We start from the raw sequence: 18,424 nt of genomic DNA on the forward strand, positions 1-18,424 counted from the left end.
TTGGATCAACTATCAACAAATCCTCCGCGGAGATTATCAAGAAATCCATATAAATAGAGAAAGAATGGGTTTGTGCCCGAGCAGAAAACCATTAACAACATCTTCAACGACAAAACCTAGCTCGTCTTCCAATCAAAAGCGGAGTTGATCCCGTAGACTTCGGCACCATTTCTAGGCGGTGTAAATACAGTGAGCAAGAACTCGTCAGTGTGGCATGCAAACCGTTTTTCTTCTGGATTTTTATTATCCTCTTTGTCCAGTTGCTTTTGTGCGATATCCTACTGTATCGTGACGACTAAAATAAGTTCAAGAAGTTATCTGTTTCCCAACCAATGGGACAATAAAACAAAATTGCATTTTTGAAAAGAAAAGATTACAATTGTGGCTTTTGGTTCATATTCATTTTACATCAAATATGAATATGATTATTCTAGAAGCAGTTTTTGCATTTACATTTAAAGGGGGCAAAAAGAAGTTGCATCTGAGAGCATCATCAGTTACCTGTACCATTATTTGTATAATTTATTCCGGTTGTAAGCCTATGTCATCTTTGTATATCATCAGATTCCTAGGAAAAGGCTACTCATCCTTGAACATTGGGGAGATGTCGTATGCCATCCTCACCAATTACATAGACCTATATGTCCGCCAAAGAAAAGGAAAAAAATATATATTATAGAACAAATTCAGCGACAGTGGCTAGGCGTGGCTTTGATTTATAGGTTTCAAGGATCTGATATGTTCAAGGTCTTAGGTTCTTGGTTACAGAAGCATACCTTTTTATCCTTGGGGTAATTAATGGACTGGAGATAAGCAGTAGCTGCGAAAGATGAAGCGAAAATTTCTTCCTGAAACACTCAAAAGCAATAATTAAAATTGCAAGAATATGCAACAGAGTTTATAGAGATGTTATGCAGAGGCTCTTAATTAGTACTAAATAAAAAAATTGATGGTTATATATACTTATAGAAGTGAATATATAAGACTGGAACTTACCTTGCATCGAAGTTTTTGAAGGTCCGAAGGAGATCTGGGAGAGCCTAGAGTCGAGCGTGTAATAGCAAGACTCTGTTTAGCTGCAAAAAATTAAAACAAATAAAATCCATTTTCATTAATGGAGAACTCATGTAATGAATCATATGTGATCGAGCAATTTGAGTAGTATACCTTCCCTGACCAAGTGCTCCCACCATTAATCCCGTAGTAATCTTGTAGTCATTCCCTTCAGTGCACCAAAAGACACTATGTAATTCGCCCAATTCATGCCCACACTCTTAAAGGCAACCGAAAAGGCAGCATTGACATCCATATTACTATACTTCACCAACATACTAAGTGACAACGCCATTAAGCAATAAACCAGTGTAATCATCGACATTGATCCAATCAATCCAATGGGTATACCCCTCGAAGGTTTCTTAGTCTCTTCAGCCATTGTAGCAACCATGTCGAAACCGATTAATGCGCCCAAAACAAAACAAATTTGAAGCTTTAAACACACCTCCAGCTCCATACGGAACAAAAGGAGATAAATTTGAGGCATCACCCTTAACAAAACCAGTTATTATCACAAACACAATAATTCCAACACTAAGCATAGCAGCAATCCAATTAAGAAGCGATGTCTTACGCGAACCAAACATTGGAATTGCCGATAAAGTGCATAAAATAGCAACAGCAAGTGGGTCTAATAAATTAAATCCATCCGCAAATGCGCTAACATGAAAGCGCAATGAATCAGGCTAACGATTAATAAATGTTACAAAATAAGAAGTCCATGATCTTGCTAAACCCGCGGCACCAACTCGCCTCTAACATAATAATTCCAAAGAACAATAAAAGCAACAAAATCACCTAACTCAATTCTAAGAAGCGAAAAGCGAACCACCAAAGAGGGAATTTCAACAAATAATTCGATTATAACAAAAAGAAAGCAATGCGGATAAACCCGATATTGCATACGACAAAACAATAGCAAACATGATTATGAGCTTCTTGACTGTCAAAACAAATATACCCGCATACCAACAACTGAACCAAAACTTAACCATATTAAATCCCACCAAGACAAACATCTTTTCATCTCATTAACACTTTCTTTTCGACTTTAACTCTTGGGTGTTACTTGAGCGGTCTAGAAACCGATCTTTTAAACGATGACCGGTTTGGGATAGTCTTTATTTTTTGTAAGTTTGCCAACTTTGGAATGATGGTTCTGGGTAAAAATCGTGTTTGCTCCAGGTCCAGTAACTTTTTGCTTCATTTTCTTCCATGGAGGTTGTTTTGTTTTCAAGCAACGGAGTTGTGAGATTATGAGATGAAGTCATATGATGATATATGTAGTGAAATTCTGTTTGGATGGAAGTAGAGTCCTTGTATGGTAAGGGGTTTCGGGCGAGAGAGAATTGTGTATAGAGTCTATCATCCTGAACAATTATGGAAGTAGTTTAATTTTGGAAGAATTGGAAGAAGAGAGGTTTCGTTTTGTTTAAGAATGGAGATAAGATTTAAGAATGGAGATGAGATAAGATTTAAGAAAGAGATTTTTATCTTTTTATCTATTTTGGGTTTTTATGTATTTTGGGCTACGAACAATTGAAATCGCCAAAAAAATGCGTAGAATTCATTTTTTTTAGTTAAAATATGATGTGTCAGTCTGAGAGAAAAAAAGGGGGTTGACGTGGGTCACTGGGAGCATTCTCAACTACTCAGTATTAATGGTCTTTGATGGAAAGCTAGCTATTGAGCATTAACTAGCCAATAGTCCGCCTGCGGCCGGACCTACTACATTGATAGTTCACGATTAACTATTTTTACTTTTATCAAACTATTAACAACTACAATACAACATTACCTACCGTTATCTGCCATTAGTTGCATTACCTACCATTGACAGAGTATTGACTGACCTTCCTCCTCGTAAGCCAATGTAAATGAATCCTTAGCTTTTCAATAGATTAGCTGATAAATTGAATATCGGAGAGTAAGAGCGATTAAGGTTTTAATGGAGACAACAAAGGGTTTACAAATGCTAGTATAAACCATGACCAGCGACTAATGATCAAAAACGATCATTTCACATGATTTTCGACATCAGTGTGTATAATTAGTTTCAAGTAATGAAAAATAGCATTTGAAATCATTCGGGTCATAGATAAATGCATTTTAAGATTTTAATTCAATGCAACGAAATACAGATATATAAACCATGAGAGTCAAATATAGAGTGGGGTGAGTGCTATTCACTCCTTTGCACGTGAAAGCATGTGGAAATCTTAGTGAATAGTTGATGTATAGCTGTACAATAGTTGATGTATATTACAGGTTCGTCTGTGTTCATTATAGATTAAACAGTAAAGCTAAAAAAAAATTCGTGTACAAAGCTATTGAGACAGAGTGCAAAGACAGAAGGCACAAAAGAACGCCTAAGAAAAGACTAATATCATTTACATATCTGAGTAAGTAAAGTTAGAGCCACTTGAAGTTTTTTAAATGCGGCAAGTTCTTTGTTGTAGATAGTGACAAAATGTCCACGGTTGTCGAGCAAGAGCAAGAAGAGATTTGTATGAATGATTACATTAAAGATAATTGAAGAATTTCTAGCTTGTACCGGACATTATAAAATCTAAAGTTTGTGCGGGGTTTAACTTGTAACCTTATGGTTCGACAAAGACCATCTTTGCGCAACTTCATATGTGTATTGTAGAAGTTTGAGCCATTACTTGATTTAGAAGTGTTTTGTAAGTAAGCGGTAACGTGACTGGGCGATGGCTTGTGGCATATGTCCATTAATGTAATAGTTATGTGATATTGGTTGAGACTTGAGAGTCTAGCTTAATTCCCAGAATTAAATGCAGATTCCATTTTTTTTGGCTTGGGTTTTGAGCAGCCGACATGACACCTTTGTCTCTTTATTCAGTCTTTTTTCACACTTCATGTACTAAATCATGTTGCTTTGAATTTTGAGGCACTTATACCAGACGTAACTTGTTGCAGACATTTAGGCCATAATACAATCAGATCCTTGTGAAACATCATTATTAGGCAACTTTCTGACATTATTAGATCATTATTAATGTCATTATTAGGCAACTAAAACAACATATTCTAAGATTCTAAGAACTTGCGGGGATACACTGCTACTAATTTAAGTTAACATTTTGTGAACGAACACTATCATCCAAGTTTATGTTTGATGAGCCTAAATAGAAATCACAACTCAGTTGAACATTTGAATTAAAATCTAAGTTTTGCATAAGAGTATGGACATATTTTTGAAGTTGGCATATCAAGAGCCTGCCTAATAGAGGAATCTACCACATACGCATATAGAAGGATGAGGTCCAGTGTCACCACTCGCAAGTTAGAGGAACGCTAACTTCAAATTCATCTTTCCCTGCTTTTGATGAATATTCTGCAAGATTTAACAGTGCTATTCCAAAAATTGGTGTCTTAATTTTTGTCCTTAGCTCAAGACCTTAATAATAACGAAAAATGGATAGAGAAGCTGAAAAACTTTAAAAAGAATAAAAGACCATAATGATATAAGAACCAAATTGATAGTAACCGGAGATATGCAATAATAAACTGATTCTAACTATTCTTCTTTAATTTCAATAAGAGTTGGTTAGTGACTCTAAAATCAGAAGCTCCTAGGGGACCTTAGATTCTTTCTTTCGTATAAACTCACTTGCTTTAGGCGGACTCAATCACTCTTTTTGGTTGGAGGATCATTCGTTCTTGACTCTCTTGCTATTGCTATATTTGATATCAAGTAGGTAGTAACATGACAAAAGCAATTTATATTTCCAAATATCAAAACATCTATGAGCTCATTGTCAAGGGACACGTTAGACCAAATTCCAAATTAAATCATTAAAAGGTGAATAGAACAGCTTATGTTCACTGCACTTGAGAAAAAATATCATAGTTAACAATTAAGAATTTAAGATAATATTGTGAACCGCTTAGAACTTAGGGGTTACCTTGACTTCCTTCAGCTAATGTGCTCTTTAAGTCCGGACTACTAAGGATGGTTGACACAATAAGAGCACCATGGACATGGCGGGTTGTCGTACATAGGTCCGGGCAAGCTGTTGCAATTGACTCTTCACAGCAACCGCTTGTTTTTCATCTTCACAAAGGACACTGCAAAATAAAAGGAGCTCATTGTTAAAAAGCATGACAAAAATCTCCTCCCCTGGTAATAATCAAAATGAGATGAAGCAGCCTATCATTATCTAGACTTCAGACGTCAACATATCATTTTAGTTTTGGAATTAAGCATAACTATTAACAAAGTTTAGTACCATTTCAGAGAGGGAATCCAGTAATAGAGCTAGCAGACCCTCAAAAACGTCATTTCGATTATTTACAGGTATGCTAAATGTGGATATAGCGCTGATGCTATGGGTTCGATTATTTACAGGTATGCTAAATGTGGAGATAGCGCTGATGCTATGGGTTTGAGAACATAAGGAAGTCTTTTCCTTCAAAATTCTCTATAAGTCGAACTGACACAACTGTTAACCAAATAAATTAACCAGAAGCAGTCCATATAAAAAACAGTTTGAATAAGATTTAAAAAAAAAACAAACACAACACAGCCAAAGAAAATAATATCTTGACAAATTTCTTAAGTATCACGCGGAAAAAAACACACAACGAACACACTTCCTGTTGTAGTATAAAAATTTGTATGAGTCACAAAGAAACTTTATAGAGTCATGTAGTATGCTAGCATAGCTCTCAGTTAGAGTGAAATTGGATCGAAGATGCTAAATCTCTTCCATGGGCAAAGATAATTTTTTATCTATCTCTGCCAACCGTCGTGGTTCTTCATCTTGTATTCTTGTCTCTTGACCAGCAAACTCTAAAGCATCTTGGAAATCCTCATCCACTGTTAGCCACAGCACAGTGTAGGGAGCATAACTGTTAGCTGGATTATCACTTCCAAGACCACCACTCCTTCCTGTTCCCGATGCCCAAAGCCCATACCCACTGTGAGCAACAATTATAGTATGGGCAGCTCCACATACAACTTGGAGGGGATTAAGAAACTTAGAGCCATATTCATTACATGGAATGTACATAGCAGAGAGCACATCCCCAGCATCAGTCAATGTTGATCCTTTACATGCTGCAAAATATAGCCAAGTCTTTAAAGTGGGATACAATTAACGAATAAATTTGAAACAAAAATATCCATTGGGTATCGTACTATATTGTTCGTTTATTAATAATTTGAAGATTATAAAGAACAAATACCTTCTCTTAATTAATGGAGCAATATAAGAAGTGACTTCGGACGCAATATTGTCCCTTTCTTGCTCAGTTGTGTTATGATAAGAACGTCAAGGCTTTGTTTTAAAGATGAATATGTATCTACATGTATAGTTGTCGAGCTGAGACAAACAATCTGATGGTTCCCTTATTTGGTATCTACAGTATGAGTAATATGAGGTTAGCATGCACAATTTACTGGGCAAATCAACCGAAAGCAACGATGGAGAAAAATGGTAATATACCAGTAGTAATAGCAGTCGTCATTGTTCTTAACGCTACCAGTAGTTTTCATTGGACATGGCATTTCAATTTGTAGCGGCAAATAAATCCCTCAGAGCAACTGTTATTTTGAGCTACATTTGGTTTCTTATAGTTGCGATCATAAATCTGTAACAGGGTTAGTATGATATATGATATGGATTAACTTTATTTGTAATCATAATAGACTTGAAAGCATCAATGTAAATCAATATTAGTATATATTTGTTTTTTTTTTAATTATATTGGGACAGATAATATAACATGTTCATTAGTATTGAATGTCATGTAAAATGGACAACACTTTAATACACAAATAATTAAACCCTCAAAGACCTATTACTCCTGTGGATTAACTTTGTCAATATGCTCCCCCTTCTTGACAACAATAGGTTCATTTGCAATTTGGCAAATGATCTAATAGTTTCACGGACTGATAGGAGCCAAACTCCTTTAGTACATACTGATACCGGCAGACCAATGAAATCTCTTTGGATTTTATATATATATATATAAGTTCTATCAGTTGTCTCTGTATAAACAAAAAAATAATAATAATAATAACACTATATACAGAACAGAACAACAGAACCACAAGAAAAAAGTTCAGTCGGTATAGAGTTCAGTCACGGCAATTTATAGTGGGTTACTGTAGCAAGAACACTATGTACAGATAAGTTTAGTTGGATGAAAGTATGTGACTGTTAAATGGATAATTTTAAATGTGTATACGAAGGACTTACCAGCAAGAGAGCAATGTGATAGAAGATCATGAGCTGGACTTTGTTAGTATGTTACACAATCCGAGGACGTCTTTGTAGACGACATTCCTTGTGAAGGTTCTAGAGTAGATTCTTTGTAGACAACATTCCTTGTGAAGGTTCCCGAGTGGCCTCTTATTCTTCGTTTTTTAACAATTTTTTTCATTGTGGTCTTAGGTACACCTCGGGAGAGAACAACATAGAACAACATTGTGGTCTTGTGAAGTATCCAAAATATGGTTTGGTAAAGAAGTTCTTAGATGAGGAATGGTCTGTCTCTGTGATTTGTGTATTTGTAAACCAACGTCTAGAAGATTTGGGAACTGTTTCCGAATGAAATTGCACGCTAGCTTGAGATCGTCTGATGATTTAACAGGAATGCTATGTAAGAAGGTCGGTTTATCAGCATAACTTTTAGTTAGAATATCAGCATACATGACATTTGGTTGGGAAATAACACGACAGAGTAGTCTAGTTCTATGAGTGGCTTAATAGACAAAGATAAAGCATATAAGGATCACTGGTGCAAGTAGGACTTATATTCAAATGTAAATGCAAAAAAGAAAAATAGTAATCAGCACAACAGTTAAGAAAAGCATGCACATGATGTCATATTTACCTCATCTAAAGTGGTATTGTGCTGGTTAGAATTCTCCATGCCACAAACTTTCCAAGAAAATGATAACGGGTTTTTTCCTGATCAAATCAAGGCTCCAGGGCCCCAAGTCCCCAGCGTTTGCAGTGATGGTATCAATGGCCTATCACACATATTGTAAGTGTTAGATGGCCGTGCAAGTTGAAATTCGCCAACTACAAAATGCATGCTAATATTTCTGAAAATATTCATCACTGGACCAGGTTCAGCTTCATATTTCATCAAATCAACTTGCCTCCTTTGAAAAAAGGGATTTTAAGTGCTGCATAGCAAGTTGTTCCCTCCAGTCTACAATCTGCAACTGACTCAAAATTTAAAAATTATCCTTATAATTTTAGAGACAGCTTGTGTAGTAGTAGACGGGATGTAGATATAGAATTAAGAATGTGCAATAATGTACCTTTATTGCTCAGTTGTGCGATGGAAATGCACATAATCCTTCCGATGCTTAATAATGAATAGTTCCAAAGCTTCAATGCTTTGAAGTTACCAATATATAATAAAAATTTGAGATATGAGCAACAAATAAATCAATCCAATTCAATTAAATAGAAATAGAAATATAGTGTACTTACCCGACTGAAGGCATATTTAGTAAGGGTAACTTTTGTCGAGACTTGTGCATGGTTATGGATGCCAATATGGATGCCGTTTTGGACTGTTGAGACAAAACTGATGAAGATATATAAACTGGGCAAATAAGTTTAGATGTCAATATGTCTATCAAATCTGGATACAAAACTCGTAGAGCAAACATAATCTAAGGAAACCGATCCCTCGATCACTCGATAACTGAAAATGGTCATTTATACTCATATGTGGTAACATAGTGATACCTATAATTATAATAGTAAAAAAAAATGAAGAAGTGTCAAAATTTTATATCAGTATATATAAACAAAAAATATACAACTAAAACAACAGATTCTAAGATGAATAAGAACTTGCGGGGACACATTTGCTACTAATTTAAGTTAACATTTTGTGAGCGAACACTATCATCCAAGTTTATGATGAGCCTAAATAGAAATCACAACTCAGTTGAACATTTGAATTAAAATCTAAGTTTTGCTCTTTGCAAGAGCGACATCAAGAAAAAGGCTTTCAAAATAAGATCAACGGATGATGATCATACAACTACTATAAGTTACTTTTATTTATGGGCCATTTATTTTCCTTTTTGTTCTTGCTATAAAATCTAAAGTTTGTCTGAGGTTTAACTTGTAACCTTATGGTTCGACAAAGACCATGCTGCGCAATTATGACCAAGTAAACATTTAGGTTTCTCTACCCAAACTTGAAGCATAAGCAATATTTTGAATAGCATAAAAAATTCATAGAAAATGGGAAGGAATCACTACGTACATATAAGATATACCACTATTTTCCACAAAGCACTTAACATCTTCATTTGTGGAAGCCAAGTCCAAAAGCAATTGTCCCATCCGCACTTCATCCTGTTTGGGTTGATCAAATAGAACCAATCTAATAGAACTCTTAAGAAAGTTATAAATTTCCATGTTTACAGAAAATTCAAAGTTGAATTAATCCTTGGAAACCTACAAATAGAGTGTTGTCCAATCTGCTCTTTATAACCCCATCACAACCCAATTGCATCATCAAAGCAAAGATCGTAAGGTGTAGCAACACCACCACCAGACAAACCGAACAACGGGAAGCCTACCAAGTTGCTTAGTCTGCATAACCAAATCATAAGGTGCTGCAATTTTTCTTAGCAAAAGTAAAACACTTCATCATCATCCATGTTCAAGAACACTAATAACACCCATAACAGACCTCACATGCCTAACAGCCTCAACAATATTCCCGGTCCGCTTCACCCTTTGTAATTTAATTATAATGCCCTTCTTCGAATCCTCCTAAAGCTTCGCTAAGATTACGACACCCACAAACAAATGGGACCCTAAAATTATGTTTATTAATATGATTATCCTCATCGAGAAAGAGTAAGAACCTCACTCTCATCAATATAATCAATACCAATAGATTCAAGACTTGGTGCGAAAACTAATTCGGTATTATGTCCGCCTCTATGTGTCAAGTCTTTGATCATGCCATCATTGTTGCCAAAAGGCGTTCTAGCTCGGGGAGGGTTTGAAGGAGTGATGGCACAAAAGTGTCCAAACCAATCAACACAAACTTGATTAAATTCATATATTATAATATTCAATTCAATTCATATGTAACAAAAATGAAAAGAGGATAGAAGATAAGCGCAATTATCTTATCATACCTGTTAAAGAAGATGCTCAACCCTAGCTTATCATTAAAAAAGTTGTTGCCGCTAAAGAAAATGATTTAGGTTTGATAAGCTTATCATTAAAAAAACCAAATTGGTTTGATAAACTACCTAAAGCTGTCTGATAAAGGTAGGTACTACGGTTTGATTCTGCATGGAGAGGAGGAATAATTCTCACCAATTGACCATAAGATTGGAAAACCCAAAGGATTGAATTAATACTGTAAGTAGCATCGTACCTGGTAGTTTCCGTCATATTTATGCTTCCCCGAGAGTAGTTGTTTCAGCCTAAGATGAATCATCTATCACTCTTGTACCTCATACGACTTATATAGGTGCTACATGTCTTTTTGTGTTGAGCTAATTGAGGTTGTAATCCTACATGGGCATTGAGTGTTTCCCTGTAATTAACACATGAGAAAGCTCCGTATCTAGTGAGCGAATTCTATTGCATATCTTCTATGAAACAGATTTGGTATTCTAATGTAACTCTTTAAAAAAAAAACAATTTAAGCCTCGCTATGTATCATCCCCATAAGAGCATATTTGTTTTTGAAGTTCTAACTTCCTATAATAACAGCTTTAATATATATAAAGAATCATAAAGGGTAAACATTTTTCAATCAGTACCATGCATATACCCATTCGGGTAACAATAACTAAACGCCCTAGAATCTAATCTCATTTACCATTATCTACAACAAATCAGTTATTAGTCTATGAAGATTCCGTTATTACCCCTTTTCATAAAAGTGTTTAATTCAGATTGAAACGGAAGAAACTGAAACCAAGAAATTTGTTGTAGCCCACCCTGAAAAAACAGAACAAACACATAATCAATACTAAAATCAGCCTCCAATGCAGATAATGGCAACCTATAGCAAGAAATAAAGTTCAGGAGAATACAATTGTGAAGACAGATTACACTCAAACTTGGATAGTTAGGGAAAAGTCGACGGGATAATTATATACATGATGACAAATATATGGGCAGGAATTGGAGGAACTTCAAATTCTATGGTTCCATCATTTTTCACAGTAGCTATCCTGTTAAACATTTTAAGCTGCAAACTATAATATTGCGGGGTTGGATGCTTTAACTGGGTGCGTGCTTGTCTAAATGTTAAAAGAAATTTTCAAGAAAACTCTGTAAGGACCAAGACTTTGTGTACATAGTTAGCTGTATACACAATAACCACAAAATGACCAATGAGCAGTACGTCAGGAGTCAGGACTCAGAAGTGGTTGTGTCACATACTCACATTTAGCGCCAAAGAATTTATCAAGCTGCAGCTAGAGTTGAAGAAGTTGCTTCACATTCATGGGATAAGTAGTCTGTATATATCAGAGGGAAAGTCAATCAGAAAAACGTCCATTGATATCCAACATGCATACAATTATTCTAAATGAACCACATACGGATAGAGAAACGAATAACAACAAAATCAAACAACTAAGTCACCAACAAACGAAACCAAGTTGTTGTTGACTTGTACTAATCACAATATTGTTTTTACTGCTTACGATTCGGAGTCCAGCGGGGACAAACTGGACTAAAATGTGTGGATATGACTATGGAGTCGAGCAACTCCATGATGGGTGTGAAGTTAACACATCTTGGCACCTTGTATTGGTTAATTGACGCACCTCTGGAGATTGCGTAGTCCATTAGCTCCTCAAATGTGCCGCATTTTACTATCCTAATCTCTAAGGGTCCATTGAGTTGTCGGCAACTCGGCCTTGCCTGTACACAGAATTGAGTGATTCTTCTATGGCGAGGCAACACTGATTGAGCACTTCATCAGTGGGTGGACTATCTGGATCCTTAATCATCAACTCCCAGTAGATGACATAATGTCCTGGGATAGTGGTCTTACTTTAACCACAATTACCTTTTCCAAGAACCATCTCTATTGGTCTCTGTTCCTTGATAATTGTCTTAGTCACTTTCTCATGAAGGATTATAGCTTCGGAATCAACCCGTGGAGGACCTTTATTATCATCTTGAGATGGTTCCCCATGAACAAATGCAGCATCTTCAAGAATTGAAATAGCCCCATTGTTGAGATGGGTTAGAAAGTTGAAGTATTTGACACGGGGTGTAAACAAAATAAGAATAATAAGGCTCAGAATCAGAATCAGGTGTATTATTCATGAATGGTATTGGGTGGGTTTCTAAGTTTCGAGAGGCTTCTAATGATCTTGAGATTGTGATTTGTTTGGATATTTGGTTTGGAAAAAGAAAAGAATAAGAGAAAGGGTTTGAAGAGATGATTTTTTTTTTTTTTTGCAGAGTCGAAAGTGTTTTGTAGAATTGAAAAGATAGTATGGAAACAGGTTTTTATGTATTTTGGGTTACGAACCATTGAAATCGACAAAAAAGAGCGTAGAATTCCTTTTTTTATAAAAAATCTGATGTGTCAGTCTCAGAGAAAAAAGGGACTGACGTGGGTCACTGGGAGCATTTTCCACTACTCAATATTAATGGTCTTTGATTAGATGTATGGTCATATAGGAACCAATGCACACGTTTAGCAAAGCGGCATGGGTCGAGTTGAGGTTCAATAAGAACAAATTGTTGCTCATACTTCGGCCCAAATATTAGTCCAAAGCCTAAATCCATCATTGGTCAGTTCAATAGTAATCAATGCACACACACATACACCTAGCCAATCAAGCCAAGCCAATGAGTTAAAATTTAGTATGTACTTTCCCTGCATTAGAAAAATGCAAGAGTTTCTTAGTTTAGATATTCAACATAAATGTGGTTAAATTAGTTTAACACATGTCTTGATCAAGAGGACTTGTTTGTTTATGAAAATATCTACTTGTGGGCCGTTTGAAGAAAAAATGAAAATTTTTATACTTACAACTTGAACCGAATGGATCAAGTTGAGGTCCAAGTAACCGAACATCTAAAGGAAGCCCAATAAGACCGGACTGTTGCTGATTCTATATCAGTCCAAGGCCCAAATCCTTATCCACGTGTTTTATCGCTTGTTTGTTCAATGGAAAGCTAGCTATCGAGTATCGACTATCTTTTTTTTTGATAAACTGCCCTGATTGTATTAATTTGTACATAAATTCTTACAATCAAAACAATTAACATTAACCTGAAAACAAGAAAAGAAAAAGAAATTAAAACGGTTGAAACCAACAGAGTATGTAAATATATGGTAGTCTCGACATAGACTCCACCGACTCAAGCAACCACCGGTGACACCTCGACCACATTGGAAACCCCATCCTTTTCTCTTGGTCAGCTTCATAGTTGCTCCTTCTTCCACCGTGTTGGATCTCCCAAGGTGACGACTCACGAGTCATCAGATCGTACAGCATAATACTCCACAACAACAAAGTCAGATTAGCAATTCCAAACTGGAATGCCCCACCAAAGGCCCAGCTAGTGAGCGGCAGCCTGACCAAGAACCCCAAACCAGCAATCCGGAGAGGGGGTAGAAAATGGGAGAGAGCCATGGCTTTGAACAAACAAATCATAATGCCAAACCAGAAATCCGGACATAAAGGGCTGAACCCATGGCCTTGGCGCCGATAGAGATGTTGGACCAAGTAAATCCAAAATGAAACTACAACAACCGGTGCATACCAAAACCAACTAAACCCAACTTATTTAAGGTCTTGAGATAGTGTAAGATCGCAAAATGTGGGAAGGTGGGCGCACCAAAGGAGGAGGCGACCACAAAACCCACCTCCGGATCCAGCGAAGATAGAGACCAATGTTGGTTGATATAAACTCTCCTACATACCAACAGAAAGGAGGAAGCTTTTTTTCTTTTTTTTCTTCTTCATCACTTCCAATTAGTAGATCTACTGGAATCAAAGAGTTTTGGGTTGTGGAGGCTGTGAATGGTAAGGTTTAGATTGTGGTAAACTAATTAATTTGGGTAGCTCTAGGTGGAGAAGAGAGTTTAAAGGAGAAGAAGGGGAAAAGGGAAGTGGAGAGGTCTGCTGTTCCTCGCAGGAAAGGTATCTCTACTCCCTCAAGCTTGAGGGAGATCGAGTTTCTTCACTAAACACAAAACAGGGTAGCTGCTTTAAGCCGCAGGAGAGCTGTCCGCCATTACCACAGGAAGGGTATCACCCCCCTTTTTTTAGTTTAGTAGCTTGTATTGGTTCGAGTATCAACTATCGAGTATTAGATGTATGGTCATATAGTTCGCCCAAATATTAGTCCAAAGCCTAAATCCAACATTGGTCACTTTGGTAGTAATCAATGCACACACGCCTAGCCAAGTCAAACCAATGAGTTAAAATTTATTGTACGTACGTACTTCCCATGCATAGAAGAATGCAAAAGTTTCTTAGTTTAGATATTTAACATAAACGTGGTTACATTAGTTTAACGCATGAGTTTATCTCATGTCTTGATCAAGAGGACTTGTTTGTTTATGCAAATATCTACGTACTTGTGGCCCATTTGAAGAAAAAATGAAAAAATTTATAAACTCGAATCAAATGGGTCTCGTTGAGGGCCAAGTAATATAACATCTGAAGGAAGTCCCAATAAGACGAACTGTTGATGATTCTATATCAGTCCAATGCCCAAATCCTTATCCACGTGTTTTATCGCTTGCTTGTTCAATGGAAAGCTAGCTATCGAGTATTGGACGTATGGTTATATAGGAAACAATGCATACGCGCCGAGCCAAGCCAATGAGTCAAAATTTAGTGTATTTTCTCTGCATATAAGAATGCAAGAGTTTCTTAGTTTAGATATTCAACATAAACATGGTTAAATTAGTTTAACGCGTGACTTGATCAATAATTATCAGGAAAAAAAAATGTCTTGATCAAGAGGACTTGTTTGTTTATACAAATATCTACTTGTGGGTCGGTTAAAGAAAAATGAAAATTTTTATGCGTTATGACTCGAACTGAATGAGTCGGGTTGAAGTCCAAGTAACCGAACATCTGAAGGAAGCCCAATAAAACCGGACTGTAGCTGATTCTATATCAGTCCAACGCTCAAATCCTTATCCACGTGTTTTATCACTTGCTTGTTCAATGGAAAGCTAGCTATCGAGTATTGGACGTATGGTCATATAGGAATCAATCCACACATCTAGCCAAGTGGGATGGGTCAGGTTGAGGTACAATAAGAACGGACTGCTGCTCATACTTCGGCCCAAATCCATAGTTGGATTAGTTGGTCACTTCAATAGTAATCAATGCAAAGTTGCGCACGCGCCTAGCCAAGCCAATGAGTAAAACTTTAGTGTACTTTACAGTTTACATATTACATGCATAGAAGAATGCATGAGTTTCTTCAACATAAACGTGGTTATATGAGTTGTTTTCCAAGAGTTATTTCTAGAGTTTCTTGGCTTCCTATAAATTCCCAAGGTCATCTTGTTCTTGATATATAACTACTACACCAATTCAAAACTAATGCGTTACTCACATTTTGAAAGAGTGAAGCGGTAAGTAGCTTAGGGAGATAATGAGTATGGAGGTAAGGAAATGGGAAGATATGAACACAGATTGTCTTACTAATGTGTTTGAGAGAGTGGGATGGGAAGCACTGGTATTCCACTTGCCTCTTGTCTGCAAGTCATGGTACAAAGTTTCTCTTCACCCCCAGTTCTGGAAAAACCTTGATTTTGTGCCTCTATACCCTGATTATATTGTATCCACCAAGTGCATTGTAGACGAAAACGCTTTGCTTCCGGATGATATATTGAATCTCTTTTCGGTTGAAACAAAATATCTTGACTTGTTTCAATTTCCAAAAGATATTATGGTAAAAGTTGCTATTTCTCGTAGCTGTGGGTTGGCAACAAAGCTTGTCGTTCCTTATTGCTTTATGGTGGATTGGGTCAAAGACTTCTTGATGTAAGTTACTCTAAGATCTCAATTTGTGTTGTTGGTATATCTTTTGTTGGGTTATCAAATGTTTCATATTCTCGTGAATTGTTATTGATAGGGGTAGACGCTATCTTAAGGCAGAAGATGAAAAACCCTTCATGAAACTTTTCACTACGTTGAGAAGTTTGGAGGTTCTGGTGTTGGGAACTTTTGGCTGTTATTTTATGGAAATCTTAGCTGGGATCAGTCGTTACTGCAAGAATTTTCTCGCACTTAGTACCAATGGTGTGATATTCGAGGAAGAAGCATCCGCAATTGTTAAATTCCTGCCATCAATCAAGTATTTGAAACTAAGAGGTAGTCGTATTTCCCATAATAGTCTCATGGTGATATTGAATGGTTGCAAAGAACTTGTATTACTTGACGTTAGTGACTGTACCGGTTTTGATGCTGGAGATGAAGTTATATTGAATTTGGCTTCTCGTATCAAGAACTTTATATCAGAAGGGTCTTCGCTGTTGAATATTTCTGATAACTATTTTGATCATGTTGTTGATGGTAATTTTTTACAGTGTGTCATGAAATTTCTATGATTACCCAGTTGATGAAGACAAATGTAGCAGTTCTTTCGGACAGCCATATGTTATTCTAGCGGTTACGCAAGCTCTGAAGACTATTATATTAGTGATTCTTAGATATATGTTTCTAGTTGTTACATTCTCAGATTGTTAAAGTTACTGGTGATGCATCTCAAGGACAATATAGCATTGACAACTACACGGAAGCTTTTGTAGTTTTAGCGTTATTTATATATTTTTGTGAGGGCATCTCCAAAGAGTGTAAACAGTATAAAGGGTAAAATTTTACACCCTTATCTTAAAAAAACTCTCACTTCCCAATGGAGTGTGTAAACCATATACAATAATAACTAACAACTTGTAAAAGGAGTGGGAAATTTCCTCCACGTTTCCACATTGTTAAACCCATTGTTAAAACGACGTGTGAGAAACAAAACAAAACAAAACATACCCCATCTAATTTCGCGTTTGTTCATTCTCTCTCCTCCTCCTCCTCCATCAATCATTCTCCTTCACTGCCACTTCGCAACACGACGGAATCAAGGGAAGCAACGTCAAAAGCGAAATGCTTAAATTTTTGGGTCCTAAATGTTTTCCATTGGGTGACTCTCAATTATTGCTTAAATTTACATCTTGATTAGTGGTGTGGAGTGGAGGGTTTAAAATCCTAATGGCACCTATGTGGAGCTACACACTCCATTGGAGATGCTCTAACAATCTGCTTTGCTGTTTTTGTCCATTGGCATCTACATAGCCTGTGCGTAATGTAGTTGTTTACTACTTTACTCATTGCACCCTTGCTCTGTTTCTCTTTTTCTATCAATGTTTAAGATGAAAACATTCAGTATATAGGCGATCACTGATACAAACATGAGTATTAATTAGATTTGCCAATGGATCATTGTACCCTTGCCATGCTTGTTTCCACACCTTAACCTGAGATCAAAATACTCAGATTGCTAAGGTGGAAGGATTTTCATTTTAAGCCAATGAGCTTATATCAGGCAAGAGTTGACACCATGTATGATATTTCTGTTGGAATCTTCATGTGTATTTCAAATACTTGTGTGTTGTTTAGTCCCACATTGATGAGCCACCACTAGCAAGTGAGGTATTTGAGGTGAACCTCTAACATAAGGGCGTGCCCTTAGGGTACAAAGGCTTTTGTGTTAGGAGGGAGGACTCACCCAAAGCCACACACGCGCCCGCCCGCACCGCACCGAGCCGTGTCGTGACGTGGGCTTGGGCTGTTTGACTAGTGGGTAGTGGATCATCAAATGTTGTATGCAGATAAAAGAAAACAATAGAAGACAAGGACAGAATAACAGTCCTTAAGGAAAGATTTCGCCCCTTCCAATGGTGCAGAAAGGCAACAGTGGCGTCTTCCTCACAGGATTCAATGGTTAACAGCAGTCTAACTTTGTTTAGTCCCACATTGATGAGCCACCACTAGCAAGTGAGGTATTTGAGGTGAACCTCTAACATAAGGGCGTGCCCTTAGTGGATCATCAATTGCCTAAACTTGTTTTTGCTTTTGCAGCAAGTTTCGGCTAAGCTAAAGTTCTACTTTGATTAGGTTTTGTGAAACCGAATTAAAGAGGTGTCCTTCTCCATCTATGATTCAGTCATGCCTCTATATAAACACAGCTATGTTCATTAGAGGGCATTAATCACGTAACGTAGAGAGAGAGGACGCAGAGATAGAACTCGGTGTCTTTGCTACTACCTCTACATCGACCGAGGAGGCGTCGCGGCATATCTTCCGCCGCCACTATAGAACCAATAAAACGAGAAGTTGAAG

The 18,424-nt window shown here is 36.8% G+C and overlaps 1 protein-coding gene, 2 long non-coding RNA genes and 1 pseudogene across 27 annotated transcripts; 1 reads left to right on the forward strand and 3 right to left on the reverse strand.

Moving 5' to 3' along the window:
* LOC147495585 (uncharacterized) lies at window positions 1-1,041 on the reverse strand. Its single transcript, XR_015199215.1, has 4 exons — window positions 997-1,041; window positions 777-848; window positions 502-637; window positions 1-281 (listed from the first exon to the last, which is right to left on the reverse strand). It is a non-coding gene; the product is annotated as an uncharacterized LOC147495585 (long non-coding RNA).
* Window positions 1,042-1,047: 6 nt separating this feature from the next.
* Window positions 1,048-2,530, reverse strand: LOC147495586 (cationic amino acid transporter 5 pseudogene; annotated as a pseudogene). The gene is made up of 2 exons (XR_015199216.1): window positions 1,168-2,530; window positions 1,048-1,076 (listed from the first exon to the last, which is right to left on the reverse strand). The product of XR_015199216.1 is annotated as a cationic amino acid transporter 5 pseudogene (transcript).
* Window positions 2,531-5,556: 3,026 nt separating this feature from the next.
* LOC147495587 (uncharacterized) lies at window positions 5,557-12,545 on the reverse strand. 24 transcript variants are annotated; one of them, XR_015197583.1, is made up of 13 exons: window positions 11,744-12,545; window positions 11,126-11,554; window positions 10,993-11,030; window positions 10,459-10,936; window positions 9,325-10,369; window positions 8,535-8,617; window positions 8,360-8,437; window positions 8,195-8,254; window positions 7,924-8,062; window positions 7,287-7,665; window positions 6,528-6,672; window positions 6,268-6,441; window positions 5,557-6,139 (listed from the first exon to the last, which is right to left on the reverse strand). It is a non-coding gene; the product is annotated as an uncharacterized LOC147495587 (long non-coding RNA). The 24 variants fall into 24 exon arrangements; XR_015197607.1 differs by lacking the exons at window positions 9,325-10,369; window positions 10,459-10,936 and having other exon boundaries at window positions 7,287-7,685; window positions 10,958-11,030; window positions 11,482-11,554; window positions 11,867-12,517; XR_015197593.1 differs by lacking the exons at window positions 9,325-10,369; window positions 10,459-10,936 and having other exon boundaries at window positions 10,958-11,030; window positions 11,482-11,554; window positions 11,867-12,516.
* A 2,930-nt stretch (window positions 12,546-15,475) lies between these two features.
* LOC147495588 (F-box/LRR-repeat protein At3g48880-like) lies at window positions 15,476-16,741 on the forward strand. Its single transcript, XM_086566858.1, has 2 exons — window positions 15,476-16,072; window positions 16,164-16,741. The coding sequence occupies exons 1-2, from the start codon at window positions 15,681-15,683 to the stop codon at window positions 16,636-16,638; spliced, it is 867 nt and encodes a 288-aa protein (XP_086422984.1). The 5' UTR covers window positions 15,476-15,680; the 3' UTR covers window positions 16,639-16,741.
* Window positions 16,742-18,424: the final 1,683 nt, after the last annotated feature.

This window comes from Coptis chinensis, chromosome 6 (genome assembly GCF_015680905.1).
Source record: "Coptis chinensis isolate HL-2020 chromosome 6, ASM1568090v1, whole genome shotgun sequence".
NCBI classification, from domain to species: Eukaryota; Viridiplantae; Streptophyta; class Magnoliopsida; order Ranunculales; family Ranunculaceae; genus Coptis; species Coptis chinensis.